Genomic DNA, 22,766 nt, shown 5'->3' with positions numbered 1-22,766 from the left:
GCTGCCAAAAGTACTTAAACTATTGAGCAAAGGCTGTGAATACTCACGTAATAAATGTGCAAGAATTACAAGCAAACCTTTTTCATGCTGTCATCATTGTGTATAAAATGTTGAACTGAAAAAAGAATTTACTCCATTTTTTAAATAAGGGTGTAAAAGTCACAAAATGTGGAACAAGTGAAATGCTGTGAATACTTACTGGATACACTGTAATTAAAAAAAAAAAATCACCTTTTATTTTGAAAAGTCATCAAAAGTTTACCCAGGCAGCACAGGAAATGGCAAGAAAATGCAGTTGGTATTTTATTCAGTTTTTAACTTTATTTACACAATAAATAGAAATGTAAAGAAATAAAGCAACAACAGACAGAATCAGAATCCTCTGATCAGAATTTTATCTGAATCTTTCCCACAGGTGGTGCAGATGGTGTCAGATCATTCAGATGAGGGTTTCACAACAGTCGTGTGACAGACCTGATAGCAGGTCTTAGTCTGTCCATCGTCGTCCTCTGCTTGATATGCCATCAAACATAAATCAAGCCATGGGTGCTGACCTGAGGACGAACAGGCAGACATGACAAAGCATCCAGCAACACAAACCTGCGGCTGACATTAAGCCTGCTGCTGCTTCTGGTTTTGCAAAGCTGCAGGAAGTTTTTTTTGTATATTGTTATATATAGATATATATATTGTTCACATACTGTTTTGTGCAATGTTTTGTTTCCCCAAATCTCTACCACAGAGCTGTAAAGTTAGACATATTAAAAAGCCAAATTAATGCCTTTGAAGCTTTCAGTATGTCATGTCTGATTCTATGTTTTGGTCCAGTTCATTACACAATTTAGATCTAAAGTTATTATGTTTCCGTAACTAAAACTGAAGAATTATTCTAATGATTTGACCATGCACACTGTATGAAAGATGGACATGAGTCATGTCACATTTTTATGAGTGTTTTCCAATTTCCATCTTTCTGTTTTCAAACTGGACTTCCAAAAAGCATGAAAGAAGCAACTGCAATGAAAAACACAGAAGCTTTTTTTTCTGACGTCAGAGATCCAGGTAGCTGAGAGGCACTGGAGATTTCTATACAGCCAGACCTTTTTTTTAATATGACCAGAGGAGCTGGGACCTATTGGCCTTTTTAAAAAAAAACATGCAGGTTTAAGGCACACATCCTCAACTTTTCTGACCAAGAAGCTATGTCAATTTTTTATGTACTGTGTATGGGTTTGACAGACATACCCACATTGCCACCTGGTGGACAGAGAGAGTCCATGATTTGGCAGATGCTGTTCTGAGCTTCCTGATTGGCTGAAGCATCCTCTGCAGACACACCAAAGAATGATTCCTGGTGAAAAAAGAGAGTAAAACTCACAACTAGCATTTACATCTACAAAGCTCACAGACATTATAAACAAAAGTTACTTTCAGTTATCCTCTTATTTATATCTTGCTGTAAGAAGCAAATTAATGTTTCTACTTTACCCACATTCTTGGTTAGACAAGAGCTTTTAAAAATTCAGAATTTGATTTGTTGACATCCAAAACACCAAAATATATGAATTTTGGACCCGACTTCTTTAGGGCAAAAAACTCAATCAGCGCAAAATTTTACAAGACAACAGTGAAATATATAATAAATCCAGATGTTCTCCCTTTGTCTAATCCCATCTGACACCAAACAACAGGAATGTGAAACTCACAGCGTGTCTCCACAGGAAGACATCCAGCGTGTCGGTGGCATCCTGCAGCTCCAGTTTCATTAGCAGGATGAACTGCAGCGGCTGAATGCCGAGAGCTGCAGGCCAAATAAGCAGAAACATCGCCTGATTTATTTCAGAAGTTCAAATTGACCTGGATAGAGATCAACCAGGAATTTCTACAACTCAGTGAGGAAACTTAAGTGAGAAAAAGACACAAACACAGGAATAGTGCGGTTTCTAATATAATAACTTTTGAATCTGTTCTTGATGCATTCAAGGTCAACACCTAATTAAAGTTATGATATCCTAAAAAACAGGGCTGCACCCTAATGTCAATTTAAAAAAAAATTATTATTGAGACCAAAAAATGCATAAGAAATTTCCCAAAGATGCCATTTTTAAATGTCTTGTTTTGTCTAACCAACACTCTAAACACAAAGATACTCAAATGTGCCAATGTCCACAGAGGAAAAAGTGCAGCCTGAGAAGTCTTAGCTGACATTTGACAATCGATGAGTTTGTTTTGCCACAATAGTCACATTAATGTCTCCACATTATTCACTTCGTTCTTTGTTGCGCTGCTTGGAACTTGGAAGTTGAAATATGATTTTGGCTTCAGTTATGAAAAAGTTGTAAAAAAAACACAAGATAGTCGGGAGAAAAAATGATTACTTTTTCATATTCATTTTTACTACAAAGCCCGCTTTCATCTCACGTTTTAAAATAAAGCCCTTCCCACAAAAACCAAACCCACAGGTCCCTACGAACATGAAGCATTGGCAATTTTGTGTTATCTGTTTGTTTTAATTGCTTTCAGCTCTTCTCCACCACCAGTATTTACTCCAACAGTCTGATGATTCAAACAAATCTCTGTCTCACCTTCAGCGATAATTTTCTCATCTATCATCTCAACTCCTTCCCAACTCTGCTCCCTCACTGCAGCCTTGGAACACCGCTTACAGCTGGAACACACACACACACACACACACACACACACACACACACACACACACACACACACTACAATGACGACATGTTCAAGAACTAACACGACTGTTTGAATCAGAATTTGAAGGTCAAAAAACATTTTTATATAAAAGCTTCTGAACTGCCAATCTGTTTAAGGACAGTAACTTATGAATAAGAAAAATGACAAGGCAACAACAGCAGACACACAAAACCAAACATACTGTCTCACTGTGGAAATTCATCTTGTGGTGACATAATGGATTAATAAAAGCATCATCTGTTCTGTATTTTTGTTATGAATGAGTTACTCCTAAGAATTCTCTTAAAATATTTAATTATATAAAAATAAAGAGATAAAAATGACAGAAAATAACAGCCTGTGACAGCCTCTCAATATCCATTATTTAAGTGGGCGGGGTCAAGAAAATTCAAACACACTCTTTAAAATGACTACGCTCGCTTGTATTTGAGTCATTATAAAGGGTGTGTTTTATTTATTTGTTATTTGTCTTCGTTACAATCTTTAAATTGCATGTGCGTATAACCATTTAATATATAAATTTGAAAAACATTTAAAGTATAAATAATAATCAGTGGCTGTCAATATTGATGGAATCGTTATGACTGATCAAGCTCCTGCTTAGCTCTACCAGCGCTCTATCAGTGTGTGAGATTTATCTCTGACCCGTAATATCTTTTCCTGCCTCTGAACAGAAAAGGTGCAGATAGGTCGAACAGAGACAGGTGACCTCCTGATGCCCTTACGGGGATGATGTTCTGGTAGCTGGCCATGAGCTGGCACATTTCCTCCAGTGTTGAACCTGTAAGATACCAAGATATCGGAGTTTTTGTGGATTTGATGATGGAAGGATTCCTAGACCAGTCTTGATATTTCTTTTGATATGTTTTTAGCTTTTATGCTTTCTAATAATTGCGGATTGTTACCCATGAGCAAGATGACATCCTTGGTTTTGCCCTCAAACATAAGCTGAGTGAGCAGGTAAACAGTTAGAGCTCGGTTTGAGGGACCTGGGGCGTGTCTTGGGAGGCTGACCTGTCCAGAGAGCACCCATGGTGGGGGACTGCAGGGTCCACAGTCCTTTGATGCCTCAGAGAAGATACTTTCCAACAGCTCATCATCTGGGACATCCTGCCTGAGATCATCATCATTTTAAACTTATATATCAACACCATCTGAGATCAAATCAAAATCTACTAGTGCTGTCAGCGATAATCTTGTTAAAATGATGAATGAACGCCATAACTGCATTAACGCGGAAAATCTCTGATAACGAGTTACCGCGGATCGCCCTTGCGTGGGGCTGGACGGCGTCAAAGCGTTAGCGCGGTTAGCTCATTAATGCGTTAGCGCGGTTAGCTCATTAATGCGTTAGCGCCATCCAGCGGGGCGATCTGCGGTAACTCGTTAACGGAGATTTGCAGTTATGGCATTAATGTCATTTTAATGAGATTAACACTGACAGCACTAAAATCTACACATTACCACATGAAGCAACAACACAGCGTATGTGCCTACATTGATTTACACTTGCTGCAGTAAAGCTTGAGTGCCTCATGCAGTCTGTGGGGTTCATAGGCCTTCAGCTGGGCCCTGACATGGTGAACTCGACCCAGGCCACTCCGCTTAACTTCAGATAGTGTCACCTTCTGCATGTCATGGCCACAGCTTCTCTCTGAACACAAACACCAACCCACAGAGGAAAAATGTTCATCATTAAACACTTGGTAGTAAATAGTAAATAGAATGGATAACAATTATTAAAATGGTAAATAAATATAAAACCACATTAGAAATTATACACAGATGTCATTTTTAAAATAAATTAAGGATTTACTTTAAAAAAAGTCGTTTTTATTTAGACAGGATTGGTCCTAATTTACTGCTTTATATTCATTATAATACATTACCTGCACTTCCAAATCAAACCAATTAGCAATTACCAATGCAGTGCCGAATTTCATACCTGTACTGCAATCCAGTGTTTCACCATCTACAACACAGAACAAATCGAAGCATCAAAGACGGAACGAAACACAAGAAGGCAAATAAATAAGCATTAAGTTGGACAGGCTTAAATTTAGCACACAACAGCAAGCTCGCTATCCTGAATTAAACATCTCCTTGGTACTGTACAACAGTTTGTAAAGCAATATCTGAAGAACTACATAGAAGTAAATTCAACACTACAGTTTTAGTTATAAATTTCTTTAGCTGTTCAGTACAGATAAAAGGTAAACACTATACAAGCATTACACAAACAGAAGCTTTCAAAGGACAAAAGTAAATTAATTTGGGTTTTAAAACTAAACTAACTGTACTTTATAAAAAAAAACTATACCACTGTTACTATGTCATGAATTCAATTATTATTCCTATTTTCCTGTAATGTTTCGAAGTCTGTTAAGGTAAAACATGAAGTTCAAATACAGCATATTTGTTTTTCGCAATCACAATAAAAACAAAACTATGATATCTTCCATCTTTTTTAACAAAGGTATAAACAAAATTGTGGATTTGGAATTTACAGTTTTTGGAATGTTATACACATAATATTACTGCATGAGCGATTATATAAGTGTCCTGTAAAATCAGACTTGTTTGAAATCTATTTAAGTTTAATCAGTAGGAGCAGCAGTGACCATAGTTAGTACGGAAGGACGACATCTAGAGCTCATTCGTACCAAGAGACTCTGGTGGAGTTTTCCAGACCTCCAAGAGATCTGAGTCATTGAGTTCAGAGAGTGCTTCTTCATCATTTTCTTGGAAAGCTTCAATAACTCTATAGACAGAAATAAAAAGAAAAGAAATGTATTTAGTGATGCAATCAAAAACAAAGATGACAAAAAAATACTACACACTTAGCAAATAAAACCAGGAACATGAATCAAATACTACAATAAAATTATAGTTTACAGACAAAAACAAGAGCATCCATAATACAGGGTTGATTCTTAACCAAGATCAAGTCTTGGTGGCGATAATACTCCGTTATGGACAGCTGTGTACACCATGGAGTAGGCTTCCCTAAAACTTTTTCTCAAAAAAAGTGTCTAAAGTAGATCTTACTTACTCAACTGGTATAGTTACTAGTAAAACAGTGTGGGAGCACAGTTGTGTGTTACTGATAAATGCATTTTTCTTCATATTGTCCAGTGCTGCTGTGACAAAAGGACCCCACTCACACAGACTTGTAATGCACGTAAATGTTTGTTTACAAAAGCTTTACAATTTCAGTTCATACAGCTTGCAAGCTGTCTCTTCCTGCTTCGCTCCCCACAATGCTCTCACGCCATGTCCCGGCAAACTACCCAAACAGTCACAATAAGATGATGGAGGTCAGTTTTAGTCAGTCATCACCTGACACCACACCCTGAACCCACTGCTCCACCCCTCTGCTGCAGCCGAGGAACAAACCACATTTTTCTCTCATCTCTCACCGTACCTCTTCAGCTCCTGCACGTCAGGGCTGTTATCAGGAAGAATCCCGATCCCTCTGCCATATGACGTCCCTCCGTGCAGATGAAAAGCCAGGTGATCTACCTGTAATTGGCTTCTGGTAAGACCAGGCACTGTACTGGATCCTGCAATTGCTCGCAGGTTGTAGATCCTCAGGAAGACTCCAGGCTGATGGGACCCCCCCCCCCAAAAAAATAGTCAGAAAAGACAAAACTTTTTAGTATTGAAATGCTATAAAAACAAAAAAACAAACAAACACCAAACAAAACATGTTTTCAACTAGTAACCTGCAAGAGAGATGAAGACATCAGCACAAAAATGCCAAGTCAATTGTGAAGTTTGTTGTAAATGTATTGTGGCTTCAGTGTTTCACAAAAACATTTGGCAAGACAAAAGACAAACAACAGATGATGTAACTATTTTCAGTCTGAGCAACAACAAACATTCTCCCACTCTCTCACTGGTGCCATGCAAGTCACCATCTGTAACAACTCGGGGTTCGGTGCGACTTCAGTGACGCCGACATGTGGAACATTAATCACAGGAAGAAAATAGTTATAGAGCCTCGTCTAACTCTGAGAGCTGTCGTCCCAGCAGCGTAACAACACCTGGATGCTTTGTGTTGTTTTTGAAAAACTTCAACGTCCTTCAAAACTTTAATACCGTGTACACAAGGAATGTTAATAATATGAATACAAAGTGCACACATGTCAGTGTTCATATAGTCGAATCCTGCATACATCCCAAATGTAATAATCTGGGTCAGATAATAGATTCAAACTGAGGACCTTATTGCCTTGAGGCATCAGTGCTAACCACAGCACGACCATAATGCCCTATCCTGAAATTCTTCCACATTTTTTTCCAGATTGGTGAATCTGTGGCCATTTTACTTCTGAAAAAGCACTTTTCTGTCTTTCTAAGACACTGTTGTTTATATCCAAACGTGTTTATTGACCCGTTGTCAATTAAGCTACTTAGCTGCAAAATGTTCCTCCAGCTATATTTTTTTTAATACCAGTTACTTATCAGCAGATGGCAATGTTGCACCAAACCTACAGTCAGTGGTGGTGACAGTGATTCAGAGACTGGTCATTGGATTTGGGGGGTTTGTCATTTTGTTTTTTCTCCTCTCTCAGCTGTGATGATCCTGTAGCCAAAAGCAATCAAAAAACACTTCAGTAATCAAGTGTCCGAGCGACTCACTGACGCTTTGAGAGCTAGACACATACATATGGCCAAAGGCTAATTAAAGTCCTGAATCCTTGACACCAACACAAAGATCTGGTTATGGCTTGGACCCAGTTGTTCTTAGACATGTGAGTGTGACAACTAATCACTACGAAGTTGTTCTAAGCTTTGATTAAGAATTTAAGAATTGCAATGAGAACGGCTTCTTCTGGGATGACAACATATATGGATGTCTTACAATCTTTCTTTAATGTTTTCATTCTATTTTAATTCTCCTTATTATATTATCCCTCTGTTCAGCACTTTGGCCGACACTTGATGTCTTTTAAATGTGCTATATAAATAAAGATGACTTGAGTTGACTTGACAATGCAAAGCATTGCAATGTGCAGGATAATGCACCAGCTACCGCAGGCACTGTAGCCACAAAGCTATGAAGATAATGTAAACCTAATTCATTACACTGTAAATAAAAATTTAGTAACAATTAATCAATACTAATGACGAATAAGCAAAAATTCCCCGAAGACCTATGATGTAAACAAACAGGAAGTAAAAGCAAGAAACATTTAGGAAAATGTGTAGGAAAGTATAGAACAACAAAAAACAAGATGATACAAATATGAAAGATATGAAAGCCACAGACTACGAAAATGAATGGCTAAACAGACAATTATGACAATGGGTGGGAGTAGGAAACTTGTACTTAAGATCATCTTTAAAAAATGCAGCCAATGCATTTTTTAAAATAAACAACAGGAGATGTGTCACTCCTGTAACATCTGTAACACCCAGCAGTCGCCTCATTGTTCTGACACACACAACAAATCTATTGACTACACTACACACCAACTACACTGAAAAAAAGGCCATGTTGGATTTACTTGATTTAGGGCTGCTCGATTATGGCAAAAATGATAATCACGATTATTTTCACTGAAATTGAGATCTCGATTATTTGACGATATTTATTTAACCCTTTAAGACCTACCATAGAACCAAGTCCGCCAGAGCTTATATTATTTTTTTTACATGCTGTAGTGCCATTTGTGGGAGCATTTCAAGTTGCTATACAACTGTTATAGCCCATCCATCCATCCATTCACTTCCGCTTATCCTTTTCAGGGTCGCGGGGGGCGCTGGAGCCTATCCCAGCTGTCATAGGGCGAAAGGCGGGGTACACCCTGGACAGGTCGCCAGTCTGTCGCAGGGCTAACACACAGGGACAGACAACCATTCACACTCACATTCACTCGCACATTCACACCTAGTGGCAATTTGGATTATCCAATTAACCTATCCCCACAAGCTGCATGTCTTTGGACGGTGGGAGGAAGCCGGAGTACCCGGAGAGAACCCACACAAACACGGGGAGAACATGCAAACTCCACACAGAAAGACCCCGGCCTGATGTTGGAATTGAACTCAGGACCTTCTTGCTGTGAGGCAACAGTGCTAACCACCGTGCCACCGTGCTGCCCGTGCTGTTATAGCCCATATTTTAATAATATGTATGCATTAAGTCCATAGTAACTACATTAATTGCAAAAAAGTGCAATAAACTACAAAAAAAAATTGAAAATCGTTTTTGTTTTTTTTACATATATTTCTATTTGGAGAAATTTAAGAGGTTTATCCCTCAAAACTTTAAATACAAAAAAGTTGCAAAAAATAGTTTACAATAACAGGAAACTTATTTTGAGTGTCTTCATAGTTTTATTTTGGAGATACACCAATTTTTATATACTGCAGGAAAAACAAAAAACAATCCTATGATGCAAATTTGCAAAGAAAACAACAGGTGCATCAAAATAAACTATTTTAAGCAGCACAATTCAAGTTCTAAGCATCACAGAAACTATTCAGAAAAGTATAGAGTCAAACATGACTTATAAAAACACCAGTATAGGCTTTTAAGGAGTACAAGTAAAAAACTACATTTTCCGCGAAAATGACGTCACTTCCGGTTTCGGGCAGGAAATGGCGGACATGCGATAGTTCGTGTTGTTTCATATGCAAAAAAAATTATTGCGCTAGCTTACGCGGTTCCGGTTCTACAGGGATTTAAAAATAGTTACGCAAAACGGAGCGTGCTGCTCTGACCGGCTTTAAAGGGTTAACAATAACAATGTATTGAATAATGACTTTAAAAAATAATATAAAATAGTGTGCAAATACTGATAATAGTGCAAATGTTTGCAATATAAGAAGTAAATGAAAAATGTAAACATCTATGTTTAGTGAACTTTGCAGTGTTGCTCTGTGGTGCAGCTACCACACCGTAGCAAAGTTTACACACTATGTCTACTTGATGTCTGACTCTGCGAACCCATAATGTTTCCACACCACTGAAGTTTTTTTTTACCTCTCTTTTCAACCAGCGGCAGTCACTCTCCTCTCTAAACAACTTCTGCTTAGCTTTCCGAGCTTCCCTCGGGTCCTCTTAATTTGTTGTGACGCGTGTTCGAAATGCAGAGAGGTGCGCTCAATTTGCCACACGGAGCAGCGCGAGAGTAAAGCACGAGGGAGGGGCTAATAATCGGCTCAGTCATTTTTAATGATCGTTGAAAGCCCAGATCGTAATCGTGATTAAAATTCGATTAATTGAACAGCCCTAACCTGATTCAGTAGTGGACATTGGCTGCACACAAATTGTTTGCTTTGGCAGAAACTTAAACAACTGAGTTAAATCAGCACAACCTTTTCATATTCAGTAAACCTGTACATTTTGTGTTCATAAAACGCGATTGAAACATGTTCAGATGGAGTAAGTTGAGCTCTTGGAATGTTTTAATCCTTCACAATTTTGTCATTTTATTTCAACACTATTCAATAACTTTTACACCAATACTACTTGGTCACTTAAATACTACATGTTGTCTTCATTTTACATAATGTTCAACAAAGTCTAGATCCTGGTTACCATAAAAATTGAATGGGTCTACAACAACTACCATCCTCCTATCTTTATCCTGGTTGCAGGGGGGCTGGGAAATAACCCTGAAGTGATAGGTTACGAGGCAGGGTACACCCTGAACAGCTCACCAGTCTATCACATAGAAACAAACAACCATTTACACTTACATTCACGGGTCATTTAGAATCACCAGTTAACTGCATGACTTTTAACTGTGGGAGGAAACCAGAATACCCAGAGAGATACCACTGCAAACTAGCCAGAATGTGGATTTGAACCCAGGACCTTCTTACTGTGAAGCAACAGCACTAACCACCATGCCAACAATGTAGGAAATTCAGGAAAGCTATGATTTCCTGTATTTGATGCAGAATTTTTTTGTTTTTGTCCTTGACAGGTTAAGGGCGACCGTGGCTCAGGGGGTTGGAAATCGCATCTGCAACCGGAAGGTCGCCGGTTCGATCCCCGGGCTCTCTGTCCTGGTCGTTGTGTCCTTGGGCAAGACACTTTACCCTACCGCCTACTGGTGTTGGCCAGAGGGGCCGATGGCGCGATATGGCAGCCTCGCTTCTGTCAGTCTGCCCCAGGGCAGCTGTGGCTACAACCGTAGCTGCCTCCACCAGTGTATGAATGTGAGAGTGAATGAATAGTGGTATTGTAAAGCGCTTTGGGTGCCTTGAAAAGCGCTATATAAATCCATTATTATTATAATCCACAACAAAAAGCAATAGCATGCACGTAGTGTGTGTGTAGTTGTCTGCCTCTTATAACTCCAGTGATTTTCCTGCAGTTTGAAATCTTGTGCGATCTTGTGAATTTCATGAGTTCAGCAACTAACCACTCTCACTAGATTGTATCATGTCATCTCAACAAGAACAAATTAAGTTGTTGAATTTCGTACAGATCCTTCATGACTTAATTACGTTCATAGAAACATGAAATTATTGTGTTCAAATTACAAGTTAGACTTTTTTAATGTAACAACCACCCAATTTACTTTTTCAGTATACCAAAAAAAGTAGAGGTGGCTGCTTGACTTGACTGAGATGGATGCCTTCCTGAAACCCCGATCCAAAGAGCGCGAGTCTGAAACCCGTGCAGTGTCGCAGGATTTAACATTGATATATTATTGACTTACTTCACTTGAACATGATATGAACAATTTAATCTAGCCTCTTTGCATATCATGTAGTTTCTACACTATATAGTTAAACTTAACTTTAAAGCATGAGGCAATTGTCTTAAATACACACAAGATGCTTGCGTAAATCCAAGAGCTGGCCAATCCCTTTTTTTCAGTGTACACAAGACAACACACTAACTTTAGACTCCAAACACGTTAAACGTCGCAAATCTCTCACATCTCAAAACACTCCTAAAACTTCCTAAACAACTAAATGCCATGTTGCCATATCACTTTTTGATTGGTCGACATGGTAAATATTTCCACCAATAGGAAAAGGTGGGGTTTTTTTGGGTTTTGTTTTTGCTCACAGGCCGAGAGTGCTTTCGAGCAGTTTCCTTATAAAATGCCGTTTTAAACGTTTCTTTCTGCAGTAAATATAAACAATAATAGTATTCAGAAAAAAACAAACATTGCAATACTTTTTATCATAACTCTGGTTTTACGTGGCCTATCAACACAATTCAAAAACTGGTATAAAGTCCACACTTTTTCCGTCGATGTTGCATTAACTGGCATTAACTGGCATTAACTCAGCCAGTTAATGCGAGACAAATCTAACTGCTCATTAAAGATTTCTGGTTTGATCAGAAAATAAAATATTGGTCCATACACCTGAAAGTCCCAAAAACATCTTGTGAATTCTGTCTACAGATGTATCTCTGTATTTCCGTGGTGCTGATGCTGTGCTGAGCGGAAAGCTCCTGAAGCATTTGAAGTGTCGGAAAGTGGAAAGCTAACAACTTCCCTCTCACCAGTAGGCCAAGTTATTTTTAGCCAATTACAAGTTGAATCTGGTACTTGGGGTTGTTAGTTAAGATACCGTCATTAAGAAGAGGCATAACTAATGTGTCTATGCGAAATAATTTGCGATGTGCGCTGCTGGCGCGGCCAATTATTTTTTAATGCACCTTCTCAGATTAATTCACTGCGTGTCGTGCCCAGGGCTGGACTGGGACTAAAAAAATTGTCCCGGGAATTTGACTTGAGATCGGCCCACCAGGTATTATAGGAAAAACCATAAAGCCTTTAAATGAAAACAAACACTGTTGTGACAGTGATGTACAGTCTTGTTGGTATATGTATGATTTCTACACATTTTACATCAGATAAAAACTTTGGTTGTAAGCTTCAGATAATTATTTAATAACAGCCAGACATTTTAAATGAGAATAAGAAAGAAAAGTATTTCTTTTTGCCCCCCTTTCCCCGTTAATGCCCTACCTGGCCCCCTGGCAAAACTTTGCTAATAAACAAGAGAGAAAAGCTGATCAGCTGATCATTGATCAGTTTCATGATTGAAGTAGAAACAGGAGAGAGAGGGGAGAGAATGAGAGAAGAAGAGGCAGCTGTGCAGCGTAACGTTAGAATAACTCCAGCTTTGTGTCTTTTTCATTGTAGCTGAAGTACGGGACAAACTGTGTTCCTTTTCAGCTCAACACGAAACGCGTAATATTTTCTCTGAATGCGGGACGATTCAGTCTTTTTACGGGACGGTTGGCAACTCTACTGACTAACCTTATGAATAAAATAAAGTTCACTATCAGTAACATCATAGCACCCAGTCAGCTGTATATAAACTCTGTCATGCTAGCTAGTACGCAGTACGAGTTATTGTAACTGACTGTAAAAAGTCAGCACAACGAAAATAAACTCCACCTAAACTTGGTTCATATCTGACCCAGATAGACTGCAGGTAGGGCTGCACGATTTTGCATAAAATGAGAATCATGATTTTTTGGCTTAGAATTGAGATCACGATTCTCTCACGATTTTCTTTTCCAGTATAAATATTTATTGCACTTATTAACTGCACATCAACTTCGTAACAGTTGAGACTGAACATAAAAACAATAAATAAACATAAAAACAACAAATGTCTCACATTTTGTTGTTGCCGCAAAATGTACTGCTTGAAATCCCGTCTCCACCGTTGCTCGACACTGCGTGCATAGAGCAGGTAGTGCAACAATAGAAAAATAGTTGCTGGACGGCACTGTGTAGCATTTGTCTAGGGTGTTGATCATTTTCCTAAATCCCTCGTTTTGCACAGTGTTGATGGGAGCCATATCTTTGGTCAGGTGATAAGTGATAGCCTCCGTAATTTCTTTGTGCCTGCGGGAGTTCGACGTGTATAGGGAAGCGCTGTATAAGGTTCCCGTTATTGATGTTTGGGTGGTTGACCGGGACGGATTTTCTCCTGTCACTTTCTCGTCATCCCTGACGTGCTCAACGTTGTTTTTTCCCTGCTAATTTTAGCATCACACGGCACAGCTTCTGTATCACGTGGTATAAGGCTCCGCCCTTGTCATTTGTTGAGCAGGAAGAGTGAGCGCTTGTTTTCATGCAGATTACGTCCCGGATCAAAATGCGGTACAATCGTCGTGGTCGTTTTTGGGTTTTTTTGTTTTGTTTTTTAAATCATTGTCATTTGGAAATGAGTTCGCACATAAGTATGAATCGAGATCGCGATTTTCTAACGATTAATCGTGCAGCCCTAACTGCAGGTCATAACTTCTTACCTGAAATTCAGTTCACCTGACACTCGGACTGGCGGCTGAATCGGGGCTCTCCTCCTCCTGCCTCCCCTTTCCTTCATCCACCTGCTGGCCTCCACCACTTGTTGTTACTGAATCTGTGGAAGCTCCGCCATAGCCACCACCAAACAACTGAGTTATTTTTACACACCGGCCAGCATCTGGCCAATCAACCACCTTTCATTGCCTATACCGTTACAAAGAAGAATAAAAATCATCGGCCCTCCGAGCAAATGGCCAGTCCAGCTATGGTCGTGCCAACAGTTAACCCTAGGGTTGCCGACCCCTGCTGTAGATCCTAGTGATCACTCCTGGCTGGAGTGCTGCATGGCTAATATTTCCTAATATTTGTTAATGAGCAATTCAGGGCTATGCAGAACAAAGTGAGCATCAGGCTCCTTGATAAATCCTCCACTTGATGGTGACTTGTGCAGTTACCTTGAAGTTGGCCTCTAGTGTTGTTCTTCACATCCCCAATTAATTTCTTGTATAGCCCTATGCATTCCAGGATCCACATGTGAGGCATTGAGTCATAAGCCTTTTTGCAATCAATCCAGGCAGTGCACAGATTGGTCAGTATGGTCTTAGAGTCTCGATTGACTGCTCTGTCTACCAGTATCTGGTGTGTCTAACAATTCCTTTCTGGGCCCCTCATGTAATGAATCATGTGCCTGTTCATTTCAGCCACTATGACGCCAGGACTGGCTGGATGGGATGGTTTCTTCTGGGGATCATAACTGTCTGGCTTTCAGTTAGTCATTCCAGTTGCATTTCATCCATTAGCTGGTTCATATGTGCTGCCAGGCATTCATCAAGTGCAGTTAGCTTATTTAACCAATAGATGTCTTTACCAACTGTCACTGCTGTCTTCCTCTGTGTCATGTGGGAATCTCTAAGCTCCTGCATTCATGCACAACAAACAAAAATAATACCACAGCACACCATGTGCCAGCAGCCTTGAGCAAAGAAGTCAGATAGATGTAAATAAACCTTTTTTCGATAACTCTCCCTTTACCATATATCAATCTCCTTTTATCACATGACCACGTACAATGCTTACGTGCCATTTTAATTTCACCTACTAATTAAAAGATGTCAAAAAATATATCCTAACCTTTGCAGTAACCATTATTACCTAAATTTACTTCAACCACTCTACAAGGTCAGGAGCACTTCCTAAGAGCATAGAAAAACACTATGTTTAAATAAAAACTACTATTAAGATCATATAACTGCCACTGGGGGAGAAGGCAGCCAGTGAGACCACATACAGAGTATTTTTGATTGCAGAGTCTCAGTTTTGTTTGGTCTCCAAAGACCTGAATATTTAGCAGCGTGAGATAGAAGAAACAACTCTAAGTACTCTGAAGATGGCAGTGTTTTCTTATTGCTACATGACAGTTTAAAAGAATTTACCACAGTTAGTGTTTGGAAAAAGGTGTAGCGAGAAACGAGAGGGTGACTAAAGCTGGAAGAGTGAGGGAAATCACCAGAGGACAGAAGGAAGGACAAATAACGGCAGTGTCATGCAGTGTCGACTCAGATGTGGCCCACTCGAGCTTGTTGTTTGCATGCACACATTAAATCCTGTGCAGCAGCCCAGAGACCCCAGGTATGATTATAATGAGCAGCTGAGAAAAACAGCACTATGTTTAGACAAGAACCTAACTCATCTGGTCAGAAGACTAAGGTCGCAGTGCGTACAAAAGGTGCTGAAGCTATTCTCTCACGTCAACAAATGCATGCTTTCATTTACATTTATCATTTTTCAGTAAACCATTTTTTGCATTCTTTGGAGGATAACTAATCTCAGAAGGATAATTTGGCATGTAGACATGATATAAGAAAAGCTTCTTTTAGCTATTCCTTTATACACAAGGGGTCACCAGACGGGAAAGGAAGCTCCTCACCTCCTGGATGTGAGCATTTGCCTTTGTTTCATACGATTGAACCTTTGATCTGCCATCTGACCAGACCATTACCTTTTCCCTTCATCCTTATTGTTTTTGTTGTAGCCTAGTCCTTTGTGGTCACTGAACGTCCTGAGTTTTACGTCAAATCATGTGGCTTTGGCTGATTGCGCACCTCTCAATTTTGTAACCTGGTGCATTGTGCTGAAGACAAAAGTGTAAGATCATGTTGGTTTTTACCACCACTTTAATGATATTCCAGTACAGAAACTGATTAACTGAAGTGTGTTAAAAAAAAAAAAAACCTTCAAAAAGTAGTAAATAATGTCACATCTAAAGAAAAAAAACTGAGAAATAATGTATCTGTCTGTAAAAGATTTCCCATACTTTTGGTGAGTTTCAAGGCAAAAAAGCATTGCTGACTAAACAGAACACAAAGACCCATTTCACACTTACCAAAAAAAATAACTTGATCATCCTCAAGACAAAAAAATACTGTGTTGACTGATGAGACAAACTTTTATCAAGGCATAAAACTAACACAGAATTTCATAAAAAGAAAATCATGCAAAAAGTAAAACATGATGGTGGTTGTAGTGTGATCGTCTGTGGCTGCTTTGCTGATTCAAGACCTGGATGACTTGCTGCAATTGATGGAAACATAACTTCTGCTTTTTACCATACAAAATGCTGCAAAAAACAAAACCTCCAGCCATTGTTTGTGCATCAAATCTAAAATGCACTTGGGATATTCAGAAAGACAGCAAACTGAAATTAAAAAAAAAAGAAGCTAAAGAAAATTAAGGTTCTGGAGTGGCCTAGTTAAAATCAAGACTTAAATCTGATTAAGATGCTTTGGCCTGACCTTAAACAGGCCATTCATACTCAAAACATCTCCAATGTGATTGAATTAAAACAATTCTGCAAAGAAGGGGTAACATTTATGTATGTGGGGCCAAATGGGGCTTTCATGGGATATAGAACTCAATGCACTGGTCCAGAGCTCAGAGAGTGATCGGCCTCTGACAGAAAAATAGTACCCTGCTGCTTCCCCTGCAAACAAATCATTTTCCTTTAAAAGAGGCCAAAGAAACAGAGTGGAGAAGCCTCTGGCATCCTCTTTGAGTCTGTACGAAAACTAAACACTCCACTGTCTGCTCACCACCCGACAGCCAAGACGCCACTGCCGCCGTCTTATGGTATTAATGCTGCTTGGTCGCTCCATAAAAGACTATGTAAAGTTCAAAAGATTGCTTTGGGCTTTATTGAGCATCAGAAGCCTGTGAAAGCAGCCAAAAAAAGCAACTTTTGCCTTCACTGAGAAGAAGAAACTGTTCATTTTAAAATGGCTTATTTATGGAGCTGCAGGAAATGGATTTTAAAAGCCAGAGAGATACAGCATGACTCGACAGTGGAGCTCTTTGTGCTGGAACGTCAACTCAATGGGAGACGGGGGCTGTGACCAAAGGAAGTACACCACAATTCAAATACATCAAATGTACTCTGAGACCTAAGTTAAAACAAGACCACAAGAAATAGAAGCATTTTTTTTGTTTCTGAATCATCTAGTGATTATTTTTTTTAAATTCAAAGAGCTCCTTCAAAATCAGCTAGTTTATATAGTAGTAAGTTATGTTGTCACTTGTCCAGTAAACTACCACGGTGGAAAAATAAATCCTATAAATCCTATTATTATTTAATTGTCTTTAATGCATCTGGCTTCTTTAAAATGCCAATCTTACCCATATTAAATTTACAAGATGAAACAGGCTCCATATCACCTATTGGTTTGTGAAATCCCCTTAAGATTATTGTTATACCTTAGAAAAATCTTAGATTAAAAGGGTGAAAATAATAGTAATTAGCTAGTTTCAATAGTACTGAAAGCAGCTGTATGACATGTCTAGAAAAGGGTTATGAGTCACTTTTTCTCTAATGGTTAAAATTTTATTTGTGAAGAAATTCATGAAGTCATTACTGATTAAAGTTAAAGCAACGCTTGGCTCAAGTGAGCTCGGACTCTTTGTTGGCCTAGCTACAGTGCTGAAAAGAACTAATCGCTCCCCAAGCCGACATAAATGCATAATTTTCGCAATGGTGTCATCTCTAAACAGGAAACATTGAAGTGGAGTGGAGTGAAGGGTGTCTGCATCAGTACACACACCCCTCCCCCTACCTCGCAATTCCCAAAAAGATTCAATGACATGGAAATGTTTAGTTCGTCAAGCATGAGCGCTAAAAATTATATAATGAGTTGAAGCTGCAGGAGTTGAGCACACACTGATTGTTTTGTTCACATTGTCATAGTTATTTCTTCAAGCAAGCAAAGTTTTTTTCCCCTCACAGCGTTTCAAGAATTGACCATTAAAGAAATCAAATGGCTGCATCCCAGTTTCCCTCCATTTCTACATAGTTTAAGCTACTATGAGTTCAATCATTATATCAAGCTGGCAATGATATAAAACCACAGAGTAAAGAAACAGTTCATTTTATTTTATCTGCTCTATTTATCATTACTTTGTCAAATGAACCTTTTTGAGGGTTTAAACATGTTTAAAAACAAATGAAATTTTACGGACACATCAAGTCTTTGATAGACTCTGGGTTTCAAAAGTAAACACAGTTGGATGCACACTATTCTGAAGTTTGGCTTTAATTCAATGAAATGAAGAAAGCAGACAAAACTCAAGTCCTGGATCAAGCGTGGGCTCACTTATTGCATAACATAGGAATCAGCTTAAGTTTTTTTTATTTAATGTATGTTCTTAGTGAGGGGTTTAGGAATGTGGATTTCCAATAATTTATATTTGTCCTTGAATAACCTACATTTGCACTAATTAGAATCGCCATATCAAATAATCAATCAAACAATCCATAACCAATTCTGGACATCGATACGATGTCCAAACTAGGTCCACAATTTAGACCATGACCCAACTTGCATGTAAATATGACGTTCGACATTTGAATTCTGGGTAATGTTTTGATCTATGACAGATACAGGAAATTGACATAATTAAATGTAATATGCTAAATGAGCTTATGACCTCCCACATTTTTGACCAGCTTAGTGTTACAGCAGTAAACAACACTGATTCACAGAAACAAAGATGTAGGGATAAATATTTCAGTAAAAATTTATTTTCTGCTAAATTCGTATTGAAATGGGTATCTTTTACTTCATTTTAATGACCTAAAAGGAAAAAAAAAAAAAGGTTTTCACTCTTTAATTACCAAATGTCAATGCTGTCAGTGAAAGGATTTTGCAGTGTTTGTGTTTCCACAGTTATCACATCATAAAAACAAACAAACAAATAAATAAATAAATGCATACTATTAATTTTAAATTACCGTAATTGTCGGGCTATAAGCCGCTACTTTTTGCACAAGCTTTGAACCCTGCGGCTTTTAGTCAGGTGCAGCTTTTCTATGGATTGTCCATGATTTTTGTCATATCGTAAGACGATTTGTTTTGTTTGTTCCGCTGTTGTACGGCACTACGTTGCCTGGCGGAAGGGCGTGTAATCAGACACACAGTATCGGGGTTCAAGAGTGGTATGTTGGTCACGTGTCCATCCGCCAGGCAACATAGTGCCGTACAAGTAGCGTGAAAGACAAACTTCAAAGTAGCGCTACGCATTCAGCGAGAGGCGTGGATGACGAGCGGCGATAAACTTGCGAAAAGCAAGTTATGCTCAACTCCACCGGTGGAATCTGACAGCGTGGAAAAGTGTGAAAACATCCATGATCACCAACGGATTGCGAAGGGCTGGACTGCTGCATGATGGAGAGGAGGACACCGCCACGGCCCTTCTGAGGGTGTTCGACTCTGACACTGACAACGAGGATTTGTTTGGTTTTTAAAGTGACAACAAAGGAAAGAAGCGGAGAGTGGATGACGTAGCCATCCTGAGCCTGTTCGTATCCGACACTGGAGAAGAGGACTTTGGTGGTTTTAGTGCGCAGGAAGATGGTGGTGAATGACTGACTTTTCTTCTTGTTAAAGCCGTGTCACTGCACCTGAGCCTAAAAGGTAGTCCGGATCTATTTTTCTGGTGTGCTGTAGGTTATTGTTATGTACTACATTTGTTACTCATTTATGAAGCACAGTACATGTTTCGTACTTGTAATTACCGCTACTTGTACATATACCTAAAAAGTTATGCAAATATGTACCCATAACTTGTTTTTCAAAATATTAATAAAAGGGGTGTGTCTCCAAACAGCCATCTCTTTCCTGACAATTCCCTTTGTGCACATTCTCTTACATATGATAAGTCAACATTGAAACACCTGCGGCTTTTGGTCAGGTGCGGCTAATGTATTTACAAAACAGGATTTTCCCCTGATTTTAGCTTGTGCGGCTAATATTCAGGTGCGCTTTGTAGTCCGGGAAATACGGTAATTGTTCCACTCCACAACATTTATAACAAGCAATGGATATTGCAATCAACAAGACTGGTGTGGAGATGATCTCATTCAACATAATTTCAATATTTCTTTAACTGCTTTGATTAGGTGTTTTAAAACATTTACATGTGCTGGTATGTGTAATAGTAGAATAGCCTTGATTAACTCAGCCTGACAGACTTAAAATTTTACTGATTATAACAACTGACAGACAATCATTTCTTAGAGAGAAATTTACTGAAAGGAAATTGGCTTCACTGGGGCAAACCGTTGGTAAATTGGGTAAATTAAATATTAAAGAACATCAGAGCAATTTCAATCATTTCCAGTCACATTAAAAGTGGCAATTCACTGAGTTCTCCACAGAAAGAAACAGCTCCCATTGTCTGCTCATAAACATTATACTGAGTTACAAAATATAAAAAAAATAAAAAATGAAAATTACTGCAGTATTGCTTTTAGATGGACTAATGAAGAAATGAAGATTTAAAATTCTATTATTATGCATGTCTGTAAGCTTTTGTTCAAATAGAAATATATTTCTCATAATGAATATGAGCAACCTGCTTCCAAAACAACATGCATGAAAAATAAAAAAAATACTGAGATTCCAAGAAGGTGAATGCAGATACACACAGAAAACACAAATCCCAGTTTCATTAAGTATTTCTCGTGGAGAAATCGAGATCTCAAATCATGGCTTTCAGCCCTCATTAAGAAACCACCATGAAGGATCTAGATGAAATGTCTAAATAAAAACACGGGGTGGCTTTCAGGAGATGGAACAGGTCATTTCCTAGTCAGAAGGTTGTTGGTTCGAGATACTAGTTTGTACCTCTAAAAAGGACCAGCCAACGAAAGAAGCGTCTATATAGCTATATTATTCCCTAATTTTCCCCTAATGGATGTATGGTGGATGAGTGTGTTTTTTCATAACTTATCCATTCGGTAAAGCTTTCAGTTAGCAGTGCAGTCTCTATGACATGTGCTAACATTGGTTAGCTGTAGCTAGTAGTTGTCTGCTAGGCCCCACCTCCAGTTATAGGAGTAATTGAAGTGTATCTCCCCATCATGTTGCTGATGTTTGTCTTTGTTATCCATTTTTACCAAACTTGGTTAATGACTTCTCAACTCAGCTTCAACCAGGTACAGTCCCTTGGGGGTCAGAAAAATAACATGGGCCAAAACACTAACAATGTGGCTTGAAAATGCAGTCCAGGAGAACTGCCATTTGAAGCAGACCCCAAAACCAACTCCCTTGAAAAAAAAAAAAAAGAAAGGATTTTTCTGTTCCATATGCAATAATGATAAAAAAAAAAAACAACCCCTGTTTCTTGTTGCTTGCCATTAATGCTCCATAGGAATAGCATCATCCTGTAGTTCAATTTCTCTGAACTGTTAGTTTGCCTGCCTATTGATCCTGCTTATCGGTTCCACTTGCACTTGTGCTAGAATCAGCTGATTTCATTTCATGTGCGGGAGCAGAAAAATAGTGGCCCAGTCTGCATAGTGGATATGGACATTACTTTTATTTTTACTGCATAAAAGGACAAAAGTACAATGGTGAAATGCAAACTGCATTATGCTGCTAACGCATCGGCTCATTGCAAGCCTCTGCACAGACAGCATGCTAACGCCAAGCTAGCCAAGAACCCAGAGTGATGTTAAAGTTGAGTGAATATTGACGCCAGCCCAGCAGCCAGACCATTAACTTTAACAAGTAACAGAAGTAGTGATAAGCAATCAGGCTATAGTCTCCATTTCTACCTGTTCATGTTCAAGTAGAATCACTGTGACGGTTTCTTTAAAATCTCTTTATACTGGTTATATCTTTGCTTTGTGTTGTCAGCTTTTTGTTCACAACTAAAAACTAAGAGAAAGTTCATGTGTGTCCTCATTAGAATAAGTGTTTGTGCTGGTGTGTGAAACTGTAGCCTATGAGTTTGTATTAATTAAATTGGTAATTATGAGATGACGCGTTTCACGTCATTTTACAGAGAAATGTTAAAATAATGTAACCCGTAGGAAAACAAATTACTTTCTCCTGGGAGTAATTAAAATCCATTACTGCATTACTGCAGCGGATGTGCATAATATTAACGTAACTGCCACAAACGTCTTTGTGGCAGTAAAAGTGATTCTGACGTTAAACATTAGTTCTGCATGACTTTTTTGCCAGGTAACTTGTGCCCCACCTGTCAGAACTCTGCACCCCACCAGTGGGGCACGCCACACACTTTGAGAACCACTGCACTAAACCAACAATACATAGTGCAAGTAAAATACAAATTGTAGTGTTATTTGGCTGGTAAAAATTCACGACTCTCAAAGTGCTATATTTCTCAAAAGACTACATTTCTCCTAATGAATATGAGTGGCATCCATCTGCTACTCCTCAACTCACAACACAAAGACCCTTATGTAATGCAACACAACAAAACCTATGAACAAGAAAACAGATTACG

At 38.8% G+C, this 22,766-nt stretch overlaps 1 protein-coding gene across 5 annotated transcripts in view; it reads right to left on the bottom strand.

Moving 5' to 3' along the window:
• Nucleotides 1-290: 290 nt before the first annotated feature.
• pot1 (protection of telomeres 1 homolog) overlaps nucleotides 291-22,766 on the bottom strand; it is a 61,942-nt gene continuing 39,466 nt past the window's right edge. For 2 of the 5 annotated variants that reach the window (XM_085462716.1, XM_085462717.1), the window contains exons 11-20: nucleotides 6,140-6,321; nucleotides 5,379-5,476; nucleotides 4,661-4,687; nucleotides 4,213-4,369; nucleotides 3,621-3,829; nucleotides 3,361-3,496; nucleotides 2,586-2,668; nucleotides 1,707-1,801; nucleotides 1,246-1,351; nucleotides 291-554 (exon numbers count right to left, since the gene is read on the bottom strand). In XM_085462716.1, coding sequence (XP_085318842.1) covers nucleotides 436-554; nucleotides 1,246-1,351; nucleotides 1,707-1,801; nucleotides 2,586-2,668; nucleotides 3,361-3,496; nucleotides 3,621-3,829; nucleotides 4,213-4,369; nucleotides 4,661-4,687; nucleotides 5,379-5,476; nucleotides 6,140-6,321 — 1,212 coding nt within the window. In that variant the 3' untranslated portion in view covers nucleotides 291-435. The remainder of the gene's footprint in view (nucleotides 555-1,245; nucleotides 1,352-1,706; nucleotides 1,802-2,585; nucleotides 2,669-3,360; nucleotides 3,497-3,620; nucleotides 3,830-4,212; nucleotides 4,370-4,660; nucleotides 4,688-5,378; nucleotides 5,477-6,139; nucleotides 6,322-22,766) is intronic. The other 3 variants (XM_085462718.1, XM_085462719.1, XM_085462720.1) reach the window with 3 other exon arrangements.

The sequence above is a fragment of the Copadichromis virginalis genome, linkage group LG7 (assembly GCF_057382275.1).
Source record: "Copadichromis virginalis isolate Kocher_CV1m ecotype Utaka linkage group LG7, C_Virginalis_male_GT1.1, whole genome shotgun sequence".
NCBI classification, from domain to species: domain Eukaryota; kingdom Metazoa; phylum Chordata; class Actinopteri; order Cichliformes; family Cichlidae; genus Copadichromis; species Copadichromis virginalis.
This window is presented reverse-complemented; position numbering and strand designations above follow the sequence as displayed.